At 14.0% G+C, this 15318-nt stretch overlaps 3 protein-coding genes across 3 annotated transcripts, besides 35 other annotated features; 1 reads left to right on the top strand and 2 right to left on the bottom strand. All coding sequences in view use genetic code 6, as the record gives it.

Moving 5' to 3' along the window:
- Window positions 1-457: 457 nt before the first annotated feature.
- On the bottom strand, window positions 458-3181 carry IMG5_182000 (hypothetical protein). The gene is made up of 7 exons (XM_004027449.1): window positions 3088-3181; window positions 3014-3036; window positions 2881-2968; window positions 2776-2824; window positions 2599-2727; window positions 1768-2525; window positions 458-1723 (listed from the first exon to the last, which is right to left on the bottom strand). Exons 2-5 carry the CDS (start codon window positions 3025-3027, stop codon window positions 2693-2695), a joined length of 186 nt encoding a protein of 61 aa, XP_004027498.1. The 5' UTR covers window positions 3028-3036; window positions 3088-3181; the 3' UTR covers window positions 458-1723; window positions 1768-2525; window positions 2599-2692.
- Window positions 2084-2146: a microsatellite.
- A 45-nt stretch (window positions 3182-3226) lies between the features above and the next one.
- Window positions 3227-3361: a microsatellite.
- Window positions 3237-3318: a microsatellite.
- Window positions 3362-3419: 58 nt separating the features above from the next.
- Window positions 3420-3484: a microsatellite.
- Window positions 3420-3491: a microsatellite.
- Window positions 3431-3488: a microsatellite.
- Window positions 3431-3491: a microsatellite.
- Window positions 3434-3491: a microsatellite.
- Window positions 3492-3509: 18 nt separating this feature from the next.
- Window positions 3510-3558: a microsatellite.
- Window positions 3559-3747: 189 nt separating this feature from the next.
- Window positions 3748-3785: a microsatellite.
- Window positions 3786-6198: 2413 nt separating this feature from the next.
- Window positions 6199-6239: a microsatellite.
- Window positions 6240-6253: 14 nt separating this feature from the next.
- Window positions 6254-6381: a microsatellite.
- Window positions 6258-6305: a microsatellite.
- Window positions 6299-6399: a microsatellite.
- A 23-nt stretch (window positions 6400-6422) lies between these two features.
- IMG5_181990 (protein kinase domain protein) lies at window positions 6423-8417 on the top strand (the record flags this gene model as incomplete). The annotated part of the gene is made up of 2 exons (XM_004027448.1): window positions 6423-7082; window positions 7179-8417. 2 exons carry the CDS (start codon window positions 6423-6425, stop codon window positions 8415-8417), a joined length of 1899 nt encoding a protein of 632 aa, XP_004027497.1.
- Window positions 7092-7177: a microsatellite.
- Window positions 7578-7625: a microsatellite.
- Window positions 7597-7645: a microsatellite.
- A 190-nt stretch (window positions 8418-8607) lies between the features above and the next one.
- Window positions 8608-8640: a microsatellite.
- Window positions 8641-8740: 100 nt separating this feature from the next.
- Window positions 8741-8766: a microsatellite.
- Window positions 8767-8922: 156 nt separating this feature from the next.
- Window positions 8923-8953: a microsatellite.
- A 103-nt stretch (window positions 8954-9056) lies between these two features.
- Window positions 9057-9081: a microsatellite.
- Window positions 9082-10230: 1149 nt separating this feature from the next.
- Window positions 10231-10298: a microsatellite.
- A 156-nt stretch (window positions 10299-10454) lies between these two features.
- Window positions 10455-10510: a microsatellite.
- Window positions 10462-10534: a microsatellite.
- An 800-nt stretch (window positions 10535-11334) lies between these two features.
- Window positions 11335-11363: a microsatellite.
- Window positions 11364-12430: 1067 nt separating this feature from the next.
- Window positions 12431-12478: a microsatellite.
- Window positions 12479-13170: 692 nt separating this feature from the next.
- Window positions 13171-13229: a microsatellite.
- Window positions 13196-13233: a microsatellite.
- Window positions 13202-13246: a microsatellite.
- Window positions 13247-13475: 229 nt separating this feature from the next.
- Window positions 13476-14778, bottom strand: IMG5_181980 (hypothetical protein; the record flags this gene model as incomplete). The annotated part of the gene is made up of 4 exons (XM_004027447.1): window positions 14627-14778; window positions 14494-14553; window positions 14015-14375; window positions 13476-13948 (listed from the first exon to the last, which is right to left on the bottom strand). The coding sequence occupies exons 1-4, from the start codon at window positions 14774-14776 to the stop codon at window positions 13476-13478; spliced, it is 1044 nt and encodes a 347-aa protein (XP_004027496.1). The 5' UTR covers window positions 14777-14778.
- Window positions 14070-14124: a microsatellite.
- Window positions 14072-14131: a microsatellite.
- Window positions 14081-14127: a microsatellite.
- Window positions 14779-15099: 321 nt separating the features above from the next.
- Window positions 15100-15176: a microsatellite.
- Window positions 15144-15186: a microsatellite.
- A 48-nt stretch (window positions 15187-15234) lies between these two features.
- Window positions 15235-15275: a microsatellite.
- Between the last annotated feature and the right edge of the window lie 43 nt (window positions 15276-15318).

Here is a 15318-nt window from a genome sequence, read left to right as displayed (position 1 = left end):
AATATTTTAATTTTTTTTTTTTTTTAAATTTTCTTCTTAAATTTTATTCTACTCAAAAAATTAATGAATTTTTTATGAATTAAACGGGCTTAAAAGTTACTTGAAATTTTCCCAAGTTTTTCGAAGAATATTTTGTTCAAAAAATAATTTATTATATATTATATAGTCAATAAATTAACTAAATATGTATATTAAAATATCGTTTTGGCATTATTTTATACTAATTGTTGTTTCTTGATCATATATTTGGTCATATGATTAGTATTCAGTATATGTTAAATTTCTTATCATTGATTTTTTATATATGTATTTAGTAATAATATTATTATTTTTTATTTATTAAATTTAATTATTTTTTATTTTTATTTTTGTATAAGTATATCTCTATTAATTATTTTTTAAGTTTTTTATTTATAAATATAAAAAAAAAGTTTTTATTGTGTATTTTAAATTTTTATTAATAAATAGAAATACAACATTAAATAATAAAAATATAATAATTAATATATATTTTCTAAAAGTTAAAAAAAAAAAAAAAAGAATATTTTTATTATAAAGCAAATATATATATATTAAAAAAAAAAAAAGATTCTTTTTTCTAAAGGAATAAACTCTAATAAGAACAATCAATCAATAAAAAAAAATCCTCTTTCCAAAAATTTTCTTGACTTTAAAAAAATAAGTATATTTTCATAGATAATCCAAAAGCAATCAAGTAAGTATATTTAAGATATATATACCAAAAATAAATAAAAAATTTAATTTTCCAAAAAAAACAATATACTTTTTTTAGGTATAAGCTAATAATTTAATATTATATAATTCTAACTTTTTTTTTTCTTTTTTTTCCCAAATATCTGAAAAAGTACTCCATTATTAATTATTCGAAAAAAATCAGAAAAGCAATAATTCCACACATCTAATTTCTAAATAAAAAACAAAGCAAAAAAAAAAAAAAAGAAGGATAATTTAATTTTCCTTTCTTAGATTAAATTAAACAAACAGATTATCCAAAAAAGCCTAAAAAAACAAAAAAAAGAAAGCCCATTCTATATATTCTTATTATTTTAAAAAAAAAAATCATTAAAATAAAAAGCATTCGCACTAAACCTTCTCCAAAATAATAAAAAAAAAAAACCTTTCCTAAAAAATCGAATATTCTTCAAACTTTAAAAGCAAAATCTAACTCCAAAAGCTAAACCAAATCCCATCCCAGCCAGAATCAAACCTTTCGCACAGCAATCTAAGAAAAGAATAGCACTTTAATTTTCTAAATCATCTTTATTCTCAAAAGGAACTAATTATCTATTTTTTTCATTTTTTTTTCATTACCGTATAAAACCACTCAATCCAAACTTAAGCAATCTGAAAAGTATTAAGCTAAAAAGAATCTTAGGATAAAAATTAACTATAAAGGAACTTAAAAGTCAATTAAATAAAAAGTGAAACACAAGGATCAACTAACAAAAGGGACCTGAATTTGTACTCACATAAGGGGCCTTAGAGTCAAATATTTCAAAAGGATACAAACAAATATAAAGAGAACACCTAAAGTCATTAAGTAAATACCAAGGGAAATATATAAATATATAAGGGTCTAAAGGGGTTTTAAAGAAATTAGTTGTTATGTAATATAAAGGAACTTATAATATCGAAAAATAATTGATATTTTTTCTTCTTCTAAAATCATTTCGTATACTTCACAAAAGAATTTAATAAACCACTAATATATATAAGTTTTTAAAATAATGTTTTTTTTTTTTTTACTTTGAATAGATTTATAAGGATTCATACTAAAAAAAAGGGTTTTGTTTTCTTAAATCTAAATGTTTTAGATATTATATTAAAAACAGATTTATAATAAGAGAATTATATCATTTAGAAAAATATTAATGAACACCATATTATATTATGAAATAAAGTATTTTTATTACAAAAAATTCGCTTATTTCTGTAGTCTCTATTAACTTCTATATGCTTTTAAAACGAGATTTCACAAAATAAAGAGAACATTGAGTTAAATGAAATATATTTTATTTTTCAAAACACAGATTTTTTTTATTTATATATATAAACATATATATGAAAATAAAAAAAAATAAAAAAAAAAAATGATTGAAAAAAAAAAAAATATATAAAAAAAAATCCGGAAAAAATCACCTAAAAAATAATATTTTAAAAAAGGAAAATAACCTTTTGATGATAATCTTTTTTTTTGTTTCTCTCGTTTTTTTTGATTTGTTTTAAAAAAATGGATTAATTATATTTAATTGTTTTCTTCAAGAAGTGAGACCAGTGGGATACGTTTAAAACTTTTTTTATAATATGTTTTCCTAAATAGTTATTATTATTTCAAATCCAAGTTTGTTATTTATATTTTGTAATTGTTTCCCTTGTATTTGCTTAATTATTTCTCTTTATTTTTTTTAACTCTTCTTAGTTTATTATTATTTTATTAATTCACAAAAAATTTAACTTAAATAGATAAAGAATACATTAACCACTAGAATTCTAAAAAAAAAGCACTAATAAAAAATGTTTAGATTAGAATAACAATATTTTGTTTTTTTATCAAAAAAAAAAAAAAAGATTACGAACTTAAGCCATTTCTTATATAGCAATAATTAGGTATTTTTATTAGATTTTCGAAATACTCCTACAAAAAAATTACATCTATTTAACAAAAAAATATTCAACAAATCAATTAAAAAGAACAAATTTTTTATCCTTTTAAAAAATAATTCATTAGATATATATTTTTTAAAAAGAATTTACTGTACTAAAGAATTTCAAAATAAATTTCTACTGGAATTTCAATACATTTCTTAAAATTTTTATAAAAATAAATAAAAGTTAAAAATATATATATATAAATTATACCTTAATCTAATTCATAAAAACAGTAATTTTTAAATTTACATTATCTTTATTTAAAAATCTAAAAAAATCTTTCAAAAATCCTCGTATTCTTCATATTAAAGTTAAATTAGTATTTTATAATAAATTATATTACTTGGATTATTTCATAATTCTTCTCTTCAAATAACATTTAAGGTAATATTAAAAATATTTTATTAAAAAGTATACTTTTTCATTAAGATAAGGTTTAGTTTCTTTGAGAGAAGAATAACTAATATAGGCTTTTTTTATGTATATTTTTTTATAAAAAATTAATTTATTTAAAAATTTATTATAAACTAGGTAAAATAAACTACTATTTATATTAATTAATAATAATATATATATATATATATATATATATATATATATATATATATATATATATATATATATATATATATTATAATAATTTATATAGAATATGGGAAAATTTATTATAATTAATATATTATATATTAATTAATTTTTTTTTCCCAATTTAATATAATAAATATATATCAAATAAAAGCATAAAAAACTATAATATTTTTATTATATTATTATATTATAATATATATTATATATATATTATTTTATATATATAATATATAGGGGAAATTTTTTTTATATATATATTAATTAAAAAGTATATATTAAATTAAATAAATTATATTAAATATTTTATAACATTCCTTTAATTATAGAAATATATTAATTTTTTTCAATATAATGATTTTAAGTTTTATATATATTACGTTATTTTTAAAAAATAAAATAAATTAATAAATATCTTTATTTTTTCAATATATAACTAATATAAATTTATTCATAATAAAAATAATAATATAATATAAAAAATTTACTTATTATATTTGTTTAAATAGTATATTTTTATTAAATATATAATATTTCTATATAGATAATAAAGATTAGATTTTATTTTTTGTTTATATTATATATAAAATTAATATGAATAATATTTTTATTTTTATTATTTTTTATAGATACCAAAGATATATTATATTTATAATATACATTTTAATTTTTTTATTTTTAATATATAAATTATTTTATATATAATACAAATACAAATTAATATTAATAATAATTTTCATATCAATTATATTTTTTATAAACTATATTATTCATTTTTTTTTTTTATAAACAATTACAGTCAATTATTAGTATAAAATTCATATTAGTTGTATATTTTTAATAGAATTAACCAAATATTATTATAAAAAATATAAAAAATATAAACATAAATTTTTTTATCATATTCACTTTTTTAATTTTTATTATATTTTCAATAAAATATCAATCAATTGATAAATAAAAGAATTTTTTGTATAATATAAAAAAATAATTTATAAAATTATTAATTATGTTATAAAAGTTTTTTTTATTACAATAGTATTAATTAATATTTACATAAATTTATTATTTAATATTATAAATAAAAATAATCATTATTCATATTTATATATAAATATACAAATTACTTGTTTCCTTCTTTTATATAAAAAATTATATTCATATTAATAAATAAATATATTTTAACTTTTTATATATTGATAATTTCAATAAAAAACAATAAATCAACAACTTATGTTTATATGATAAATGTAATAATATTTTAGCAAATAAAAAAAAATATCACAATATTTATAATTTTTAAAACAAAATATAAATTATTAACAATATAATTATTATTTTTTAATATTATACATATATTATATTTGTAAAATAAATAAAATATTTAACTTTAAATCCATTTCATAATTTAAAAAAAATGATATCACATTTTATATAAATTATATTATTAATATAATTAATAGTATAAAATGACAAATTTCTTTATATATATATATATATTTTAATTTGTTTTGTTTATAAATACATATTATTAATTAAATTAAATTATATATAACTTGTATTAAATTTATTTTTTCAATTTATCTATTTATTATTTTTACATCTATTTCATATTAATGATTAATATATTTCTAGTCTTTTTTTTATATTTTATGTACATAAATAATATGTAAATTTTATAGGTTCGTTAATATTTATTTTAACAAAATTAATTACTTTATATAATTTTTTTTTATTATATAAACAATATTAGTCTCTTATAACCTTTTGTTTTTTATTAATTTGTATATTTTTAAACACATTTAACCAAATTTTTTTTAATAAATTATTTATAATCTTTAGAAAAATGTATTTTGATTATGTATAAAGGAATTAAATTTGAATAAAAGTAAATTCACTTTTATAAATAAATTTATTTTTATATATGCTAATTTAAAATAAGCCCAAAATATTAGAATTATAAAAACTGAAAGGAATATATTTTATTTTAAGACAGAAAAAATAATTTAAAGCACTAAACATCAAATTTTTTAATAAAATAGAAACTAAATTATAAAAACCCTTATATATACAATTTTTTTATAAATTATTATTATATTTTTTTAATTTTATTTTATCTATAAATATTTAAATCTAAGTACTTTAATTTATAATATAATTATAACTAGAGATATTAAATGGTCATCAAGTCCATATATAATTTTTTCATATTTCGGATAGACAGAATAAAAAAAAAATATTATACGATATGATGCATCGAAAGCTATTGCATTATGACCGTCTGTTCAAAATTTAAAATATTTAATAATCCACATATAATTACAAATAAATCTTTAAATTAAATAATAATTTTATAAAATATAGTTTAGATTAATATACATTATAAGAAAATATTTTTTTTATTTTATAAAAAATTAATTTGTAAATTTAATATATTTTATGTTTTGTTTACGAGATGATTTTAATTATGTTTTTTATTAAATAATTAAAAAAAAAAAATAACAATAACTGATAAAAATATTAATAAGTTTTTGTTAAAATATTTAAAAATATTAGCGTTTTTAATAATTAAAAAAATAATTATAAATCTCAACAAAAATTATAGAATTTTTCTAATTATTATTATGGAAATAAATATAATATATACACTTTTTTTGTATAATATTAAAAGAAAAATATTTAATTTTAGATTTAAATTAAAAAAATATATTATATTTATATAAATAAAAGCTTTTTTCTTCTCGATTTAATTTATAAATAAATATGAAAGTTTATAAAATATTTATTATTAACAAGTATTTTAATTTTATTTTTTTACTACAAAATTAAAAAAATATTATTTATATAAATTTATATTTGATATATATTATAAATATTGTATTTTTTAATCTCTAATTAATTAATATAATTAATTTTTTCATTTTAAATAAGTAATTGTGTAGTAAAAATTCTAATTATATAAAAAAAATATTGTAATTATATAATTATTCATTCAAAGTATAATAAATAATAAAAAAAATAATATATAAATAAAAAGAAAATAATATATATATATATATATATATATAAATATATATATATATATATATATATATATTAAAAAAAATATAAAAAAATATATATATATATATATATATATATATACCATTTATCATAATATAGTATTAATGTCCGAAAAACAAATAATAATCGAGGAAAAAATATAAACCGGAAATGGCGAAACTTAAAGTTAAACATATATAAAAGATCGTTTTTTAGGAAAAGGAGGTTTTGCAAAATGTTATGAATTTACAAACATAGAAACTAAAAAAATTTACGCGGCAAAAATAATAACAAAAAGTACACTTAAAAAATCCCGTTCTCGCCAAAAACTAATATCTGAAATAAAAATACATAAAAGTTTAAAACATTAATATATAGTATTATTTGAACATGTATTTGAAGATAACGAAAACGTGTATATATTATTAGAAATATGTACAAATAATACTCTAAACGAATTAATTAAAAACCGTAAAAGATTAACTGAATTAGAAGTTTAATGTTATATTTTACAAATAATATCTGCACTTATATATTTACATAAAAATTAAATAATACATAGAGATTTAAAACTTGGAAATCTATTTTTAAGCGAAAAACTAGAAATTAAAATAGGTGATTTTGGACTTGCAACAAAATTAAAATTTTTAAACGAAAAAAAAAATACAATTTGTGGAACACCAAATTATATAGCCCCCGAAATTCTAGAAGGAAATATTGGACATTCTTTTGAAGTAGATATATGGTCTTTAGGCGTTATTATTTATACATTAATAATTGGAAAAGTAATATTAATATACATATACATATATTTATATATAATATATATAAATATATATATATATATATATATATATATATATATATATATATATTTATAGCCACCATATGAAACTCCTGATGTCAAAAGTACATATAAAAGAATTAAATAAAATAAATATTCATTTCCTGAAAGCGTTCCTATTTCTGATGCGGCTAAAAATTTAATTAAATCAATTCTTTAATTACAACCTTTTTAGAGGCCTACATTAAATTAAATTTTAGAACATCCTTTTATTAGTAATAATATAGGAAATATTCCTAAGACTTTGCCTTTATAAACTTTAACTTGTCCTCCTTCTGCTTCTTTTACAAAATAATATCTGCCATAAGGAAATTCATTAAAAATTTTATAATAACCTTTTCGTATTTTAGAAAATAATAAAGAAAAAAGAGTTCAAAGTATATAAAATTTAAATGTTATTTTAACTGATAAAATTAATTTTTAGAATTAAAAAATTGAAAAAAATAATAATTTAGAAAAAAATATTAATTAAGAATAAAATAATTTCATATATGAATAAAAAAAACCTTATACTGCAAAAAATTAAAATTCTAATAATAATTTATTTTTTATATCAACAAATAATAATAAAAATATTAATAATTCTTAAAATAACATTTAATTGCCTAAAAATAATTATGGATTTTAAAATTTAGAAATCAATATGATTTCTGTCACTTAATGGATAGACTATTCTGATAAATATGGAATTGGATATGTTTTAAGTAATGGAAACACAGGTGTTTATTTTAATGATTCTACAAAAATTATATATGATTTAAATACTAATATTGTATAATATATGGAAAAAAATAAAAATTCATAAGAAAATTCCGAAAAATAATTCTTTATGGAACAAAATCCGCCTGAATTGAAAAAAAAAGTTAATATATTATAAATTTTTAGGAATCATTTAAAGGAAAAAATACTCTAAAATGCAAATTTAAGTTTAGAAAACATAAATACATTGCCTCTTTAAAAAAAAAAATAAGATTTTATTTTTGTAAAAAAATGGATGAAAACAAAGTATGCAATACTTTTTAGACTCTCAAATAAAATCGTTTAGGTATGTTTTTTCGATAAAAGTGAAATTTTGTTATAATGTATAACTAAAATTGTTACTTTTATAGATAAACTTGGAAACAAATTTAATTATCCATTATGTACTGCTATGGAAAATTAAAATTTGGATATGCAGAAAAGACTTAAATATACAAAATATATATTATGTTCAATTGTTAATAAAAAAAAAGTTAATTCAAGTTAATAAAAAGATAATGATTATTATGATATATGATTTTTTTGTTACTATAATTATAATTTATTTATTTTTATTTTATTTAAGATATATATATAAAATATATTTAATTTTCTATAATTAATCTTTTTAAATTTAATTTTAATTTGAATTTTTTTTTTTTTTTTATAAAATTTTAAAATTTAAATATTGTTTTAATTAATTATAAAATGATTAAATTTAATACTAATATTTTATTTTAATTTATTTTATATTTAATTTAAACAATAATTTATTAAATTTATATTATATGATATAATATATTTATTAAATTGGTCCATTTTAATTTAAATAAACACATATATATTTGTATTTTTTTATTTAAAAAAAAAAAAAAAAAAAAAAAAAACTTTTTTTAAAAAAAAGCCAATGAATTACCATATTTTTTAAAAAATTTTTATAACCAATTTAAAAAATAAAAAAGTATATGGGGTATTTTTTTTTTAAAAATTAAAATTAAATTTTTTTTTTTTTTTTTTTAAAAAGGGTTAAATTTAAACCAAAATTTTTTTTTTAATTTTTTTTTTTTTTAATTTAACCAAAAATTTTTTAAATTTTTTTTTAAGGAAAAAAAATTTTTTTAAAATGGGCCCCTTTTAATTTAAAAAACCCCAATATATTTTTTTTTTTTTTTTTTTTAAAAAAAAAAAAAAAAAAAAAAAAACATATTTTAAAAAAAAGTCTATTGATTATCATTATTTTTATATAAATTTTATTAACAAATTAAAAAATAAAAAAGTATATTGTGTATAAATAATTTTTTTTTTTTTTTTTTTAAAAAAAAAAAAACTATTAGCATTTATAATTAAAAAAAAAAAAAAAAATAGCATATATATCAAAAATAAATTAAATATAACTTATTTAAAAGATAAATAAAGAAATGATAATAAGCGACCAATTTTTTCAAAACGAATATCAACAATCAACAAAAGTAGAGAATTGATGCAATTTTTATTCTTTATATATATAAAAAAAATCACAAATTTTTTCTTTATTAAATTAATACATATAATATATAATAAATTGTATTTTATACAAAAAAAATTAATAAATATAGACTGAAGAAGAATTAAAAAATTAACATTGGAAGAAGATTTAACAGAAATAAAAAGATCCTTTTAAATATTAACTAAAGGATAGAATTTTTAAAAAATAGCAGTAATAAAAATACATAAAAAAAACCTGAAATAATAAAATTAATTTTATTTTATTTATATTCCAAAAAAAAAAAAAAAAAGATTTATTAAAATTTACATAAAATTTTATAAGATAAAAAGACTATAGACTATTTACTACCAATAATTTCAGTAAACTTATTAAAATAAAATTAAAATATAATTAAAAATTTACACTCTCACCCTCTTTTTTTTAAATATTTTAAACTATTTTCAAAATTTATATAAAGGAAGACATTTAAAATTAAGATGAAAATATACAAATAGAAGCAGCTAATAGTTTAGTTTAAGCAATATAAAATAATGTAAATATAATAAATATTACATATATAATAGAAAAAAAAAAAAAACAGTAAATAGAAGAATAAAACCTAAAATAAATATTTTAATTAACATAAAGTATGCTTAAAATATGGAGCTAATTAGTATTAGATTCATGGGTTTTAGTATTTTAAGTAAAAAATAAATAAATGTAAAATTAATAATTAATTAAAAAAATAAAGTAATTAATAAATACCCTTCCATATAAAAATATAGAAGATGATTGCAATTAATTAATTTTATTTTTAAGTAGTTCCTCATAGCCTTCATTTAGTAGATATATAGCAGCCAGAATGATTGGTTTTATAGTAGATGTAAATAAAATTAAAAAAATTTAAAAAAATGAATAAATAAAAATAAAGTTAAAAAAAGATAAAATTAAAAATAGTCTGTATGATAAATTAAGATTTTTATGTCAAGATCATGATATGGAAGTTAGAAAAGTAATGGCTTAAGAAGTTATTATAAAAATATGTAAATATTTATCACCTGAATAGAATTAGATGTAATTTTTAGACAAAGTAATAATTAATTAATAAAAAAATTAAATATAAATATAAATAAATATATAAATATATAAATATATATATATATATATATCATATTTATATATACATATATTTTTATATTTTAAATATTTTTTTTATAATTATAGATTATTTCTCTAGTTTATGATTCTTAAATTAATGTAAAATGTTCAGGTATTGAGCTTATGTTTAACATTAGTAATTATTTACCATAAGATGAATAAAAAAATAGAATTTGTAAAATGTTTATCGAGTTTCTTGGAAATACTAAAGAAGAAATTTAAGTTTAAATGTCTTTTATTTGTGGCCGTGTGTTTTATTAATTATAATAATATTTAAATTCTAATTAAAATTATATAAACATGATAATACAAGCTTTTAGAGTATTTTTTTTATATATTAATTTATTTAATTATAAAAAAAAAGGAATACGGTAATAACTCTAATGAAAAAATAAGAAAAAATTTTGCCTATAATGTTCCTGCTATAATATAATTTCTTTATTAAAAAAATATGTTTGATTAATTCAAAAACATATACTATAATTGTATTATTAAAGATAAAAATAAATAAGTAAAAGCCTAAATGATTGCATCTTTACATGAATGTATTAATTTATGTAATTTAGAAGATAGTGTTAAGTTTTTTATGCCTATTTTTAAAGAAATTTTAAAGGAAAATGATGAACTTATTATGACAAAAATAATTCAAAATATAGACCTAATATTATAAAATATAATTAAATGTTCATAATAATATAAAAATAACTTAAAAACTAACAAATTAGATATGTCTAATGATAAAGAAGATGACGAAGAGTTAAAGTTAAACGATGTATATTTTTTTTTAATATAATTTATTTTTTATGATAAAAATAAATAAAATATATATATATATTAATAATTTATTTATTAATAATTTATATAAAAAGGAAGATAATGATAACTTAATTAAAAATATATTTGATTTTTATTAAAAAATATAATAACATTAATGGAAAAAAAAGACTTTGTTTTTATAAAAACTCGAAAAGTAAAACAAAAAATATTTTTTTTTTTACTTTTTTAATAAAAAATAAATAAAAGATGTATTAAAATCTTAGATCCGGATTAATTCCATAAATATTTTATACCAATAATACTAGAGTAAATGAAAAACGAAACAAAACAAGTCTAAATATAATCATGTCGTGTATTATGTTATTATATAAGTTGTAATCCTAGAGTTAATCAATCATAAATATTGATATAATAGCTCACATAAGATTATTTAAAGTCTAAAAGTTTCTAAAGTAGGCTTTCCTTTATATATTTTATAGAAGCTTCCTATGAAGTATTTTCTCGTTAATTTTTCAAAAATAATTATTTTTTTCTCGTTTTGGATTTAATATAAGACCCTGTTTTAAATGTAAGGTTATAAACGGCTAGAATTTTAGTAAAAATAAGATATATGTTAAACTATGATGATCCTGATTTGTAAATATTCCTTGAAAAATTCGAAAAAATAATAACTAAACTAAATAATAATAATATATAAAGCGATTAATAAGTTTAATAGGTAACACATAAAATTAAAAGTCAATATATAAATATTAATATTTTCTTTTTAGGAAATTTAAAAAGCAATTTGTTAAATTGAGGAAATAGATTTCGATAATTTAAGAATAGAGGAAGAAATCTAAAAATGGGATAATGAAAGGATTAAAAATGAGGAATATTTAATCGTTTTATAAAGACAAAAACTTAAAGAAGAAATAGAATATAAAGATGAATTAAATTTTATTTATAAAAAAACAAGTTTTATAAACAATAATTATAAAAAAAGAACTTCTGGAGCAATAAATAAAACAAACACTATATCACCTAAACTTTCAGCATAAAATATTTAATAAGCTAAAACTAAATATATAGCAATTAATAATATAAATTTAAATTAAAAATCTAGTTAAAATATAAATATTAATTCATAAATAGCGTAAAAAAAAATCTATATATAAAAAAATAATATAAAAATATATTAATAAAAAATTATTAATATATCTATTTATACATATATATATAAATATATTTATATATTTGTTTTAATATTTTTTAGGAAATTGCCAAATTAAAAAAAAAACTATGATAATAATAACAAATAAAAGTTAAATTTACCTTCTATTAATGGACGTTGATTATTTAATTTTAATATTTATATATATAATTTTTTTAATTTAAAAATAAAAAAAGCAATTAAAATTCCAAATAATCATAATTCTTTTCATATTATTGGAGGATAAGCAGGAAGTATATTCTCTAGTTAATAAAAAAATTCAAATGGTTAAACTATCAAAAAATAATAAATTTGATATATATTATTTTATTTAAATTTATCAATTTTTTTTATTTTTAACTTATTTTTTTCTAATTATTTTAATTAATAAATTAAATAATTATATTTCTTTATTTAATTTTGAATTTAAATTATAAATTAAATTTATTTTTTTAAAAAAAATATAATAAAAATTTGATTAAGTAAAAATATGTATTATAAATATAGATAAAATAGAAAAAAATAATTATTTTTTATATTTAAATAAATAATTATATTTATTTATTTATATTTATAGAATATACAATAACAATTTTTTTATATATATTTGAGGATAATAATTTAATATATAATTATTGAATGATATAAAAAGTATTAGTTATATTTATTTTTATAATTATTCTATTACTTTTTAATAAAATATATAAATATATATATATAATAATATATATATATATTATATATTATTATTTATATATTATTTTTTTTTAATTATGTAAAATTATATATTAATTATTAATTAATATTTTATTATAGATTATATATATTAAAGTTTTCAATAATTAAGTATTCTTTTTTTATCTATTTCTTTATATTTTTAGAATTTTAAATTAAGCATTTATTTTAATTATTCATTTGTATATTATGTATTTACTGAATCTTCGCCTATTAACATTAAAGCCTAATCTTTTGCAATAAATTTTCCTTTTATTCTTAATCTATTATCAGTGAATTTTTTTTTAAAGCATTTTTATTATTAATTTGTTCTCCTTTTTTTTTTAATATTTTAATAATTTAATATTTATTTATTTTCTACATTTTTTCTTTTTTTTTCTATATTTTTCTAATTTTTCATTTGTCATTTTATAAAAAGAATTGTAAAAAAAATGTCTTTTTTTATTGTTTGTACATACCCCATTTAATATGAAAATATTTCTCAAAATAGTATTTATATTTATTTCAAATATTTATTAATAATTATCAGGAAGAAGTAATTTTATATCTTATATACTATTTTATTATACATTGTGCCATTTTTTTAAATATTAAAGTGTCTATTATTCTGTTTATTGATTATTAGTAAAAGGTAAATACGCATTAGGTAATTTTTGTATAATTTCTTTAAAATTTTATATTTAAAGGTCATTATTTTCTTAAACCTAATCTTTTTTAACTGTATAATTTGAGTTTAAATTATCTGTTTTGTAAAAAAAAAAATTAATATGCTTTTATTTTATTTTTATAATTTTAATATTATTACTACAATTAGTAGATTTTTTAGTTTTTTTAACTGTAGAACTATTAAATTGATTCAAATATTTATTATCTTATTATTTTCTTTTTTTAATATTTAATTATTTTTCCTTTTTTTATATTATTTTTTCATTAGGAATATTTTTTAATTTCTCTTCTGCTGTTTTTTATATATTTGTTTAATTTATTTCTAGTATTTTATAATTTATAGATTATTAACTAGTAGTTGTTAATTGAAAATCTAATTCTTAGTTATCTTATTATAAAAATTCATTATTATTATTGTTTTCTAAAAAGTTAAAGTCTTCTACTGATTATATGTTTATTTAAGAATACCTTAATGGATATTAAGTATTATCTTAATTTATTATCTATTTTATTTTATTTTATTTTATTATTTATAAAAAGAGTAGGTATATATAAAAAAATTAAAATAGATAGAAATTGTAGAAATTTTTTATTTTAAATAAAAAAAAATATATTTTTTACAAGTCTTTAATATTCAGAGATTTTTTAGTTGTATATTTTTTCATATTAATCATAATTAGTCTTTTATTAAGTTTTATTTAAAATTTTTATATAACAAATAAAAAAGTTAATTTTTTTAAAATAAAAAAATTACATTAAATTGATTATATTGAAAATTTTGAAAAGGATTATTTTCAAAAAGTCCTTAATTTTTAAATTATTCAATTTCTTCTTCATCATCTTATTTCTGTAATTCGAAATAATTTATTAGTTTATTGTTTTATTAGCTATTATGTAGAAACATATATATTTGTTAAATAAATATTTTATTTTTTTATTTTTTTTTATTCTTAAAAAAATTTATAAAAATTATAATTAAAGGTATATTCTTTTAAAATTTTTTTTTTTTTTTTTTCGTGAATAAAAATAACTCAAAAAATTAATAATAATTTATATACTTACTGCATTCTTTTTAAAAATAAAAAATAAAATACCTTAAAAATTATATATATTTAAAAAAAATTAAATTAAAAAATATACATTAAATAAAAAAAAAAATATATATATAATTTGTAATTAAAATGTTAAGTAAAAAATATAATTTTAATTTAAAAATATTGAAAGCGTAAAAATATTTAATAAATATAATTTAAAAAGAAAATGATTATAAATTAAATAAAAAAAAAATATTTAAGTAAAAATAAATAATTTTAAATATAATTAATAATAAATAAATATATCTAAAGATAATATTAAAATAAAATATTTATAAATATATATATATATATATATATATATATATAAAATTAACAATTTATATTCTTAATAATTTTTTTTTTTTTTTAA

This window comes from Ichthyophthirius multifiliis, assembly GCF_000220395.1.
Source record: "Ichthyophthirius multifiliis unplaced genomic scaffold scaff_1120509251324, whole genome shotgun sequence".
Taxonomy (NCBI): Eukaryota; Ciliophora; class Oligohymenophorea; order Hymenostomatida; genus Ichthyophthirius; species Ichthyophthirius multifiliis.
Note: the sequence above shows the minus strand (reverse complement) of the source record. Positions and strands in the feature narration are given on the sequence as shown.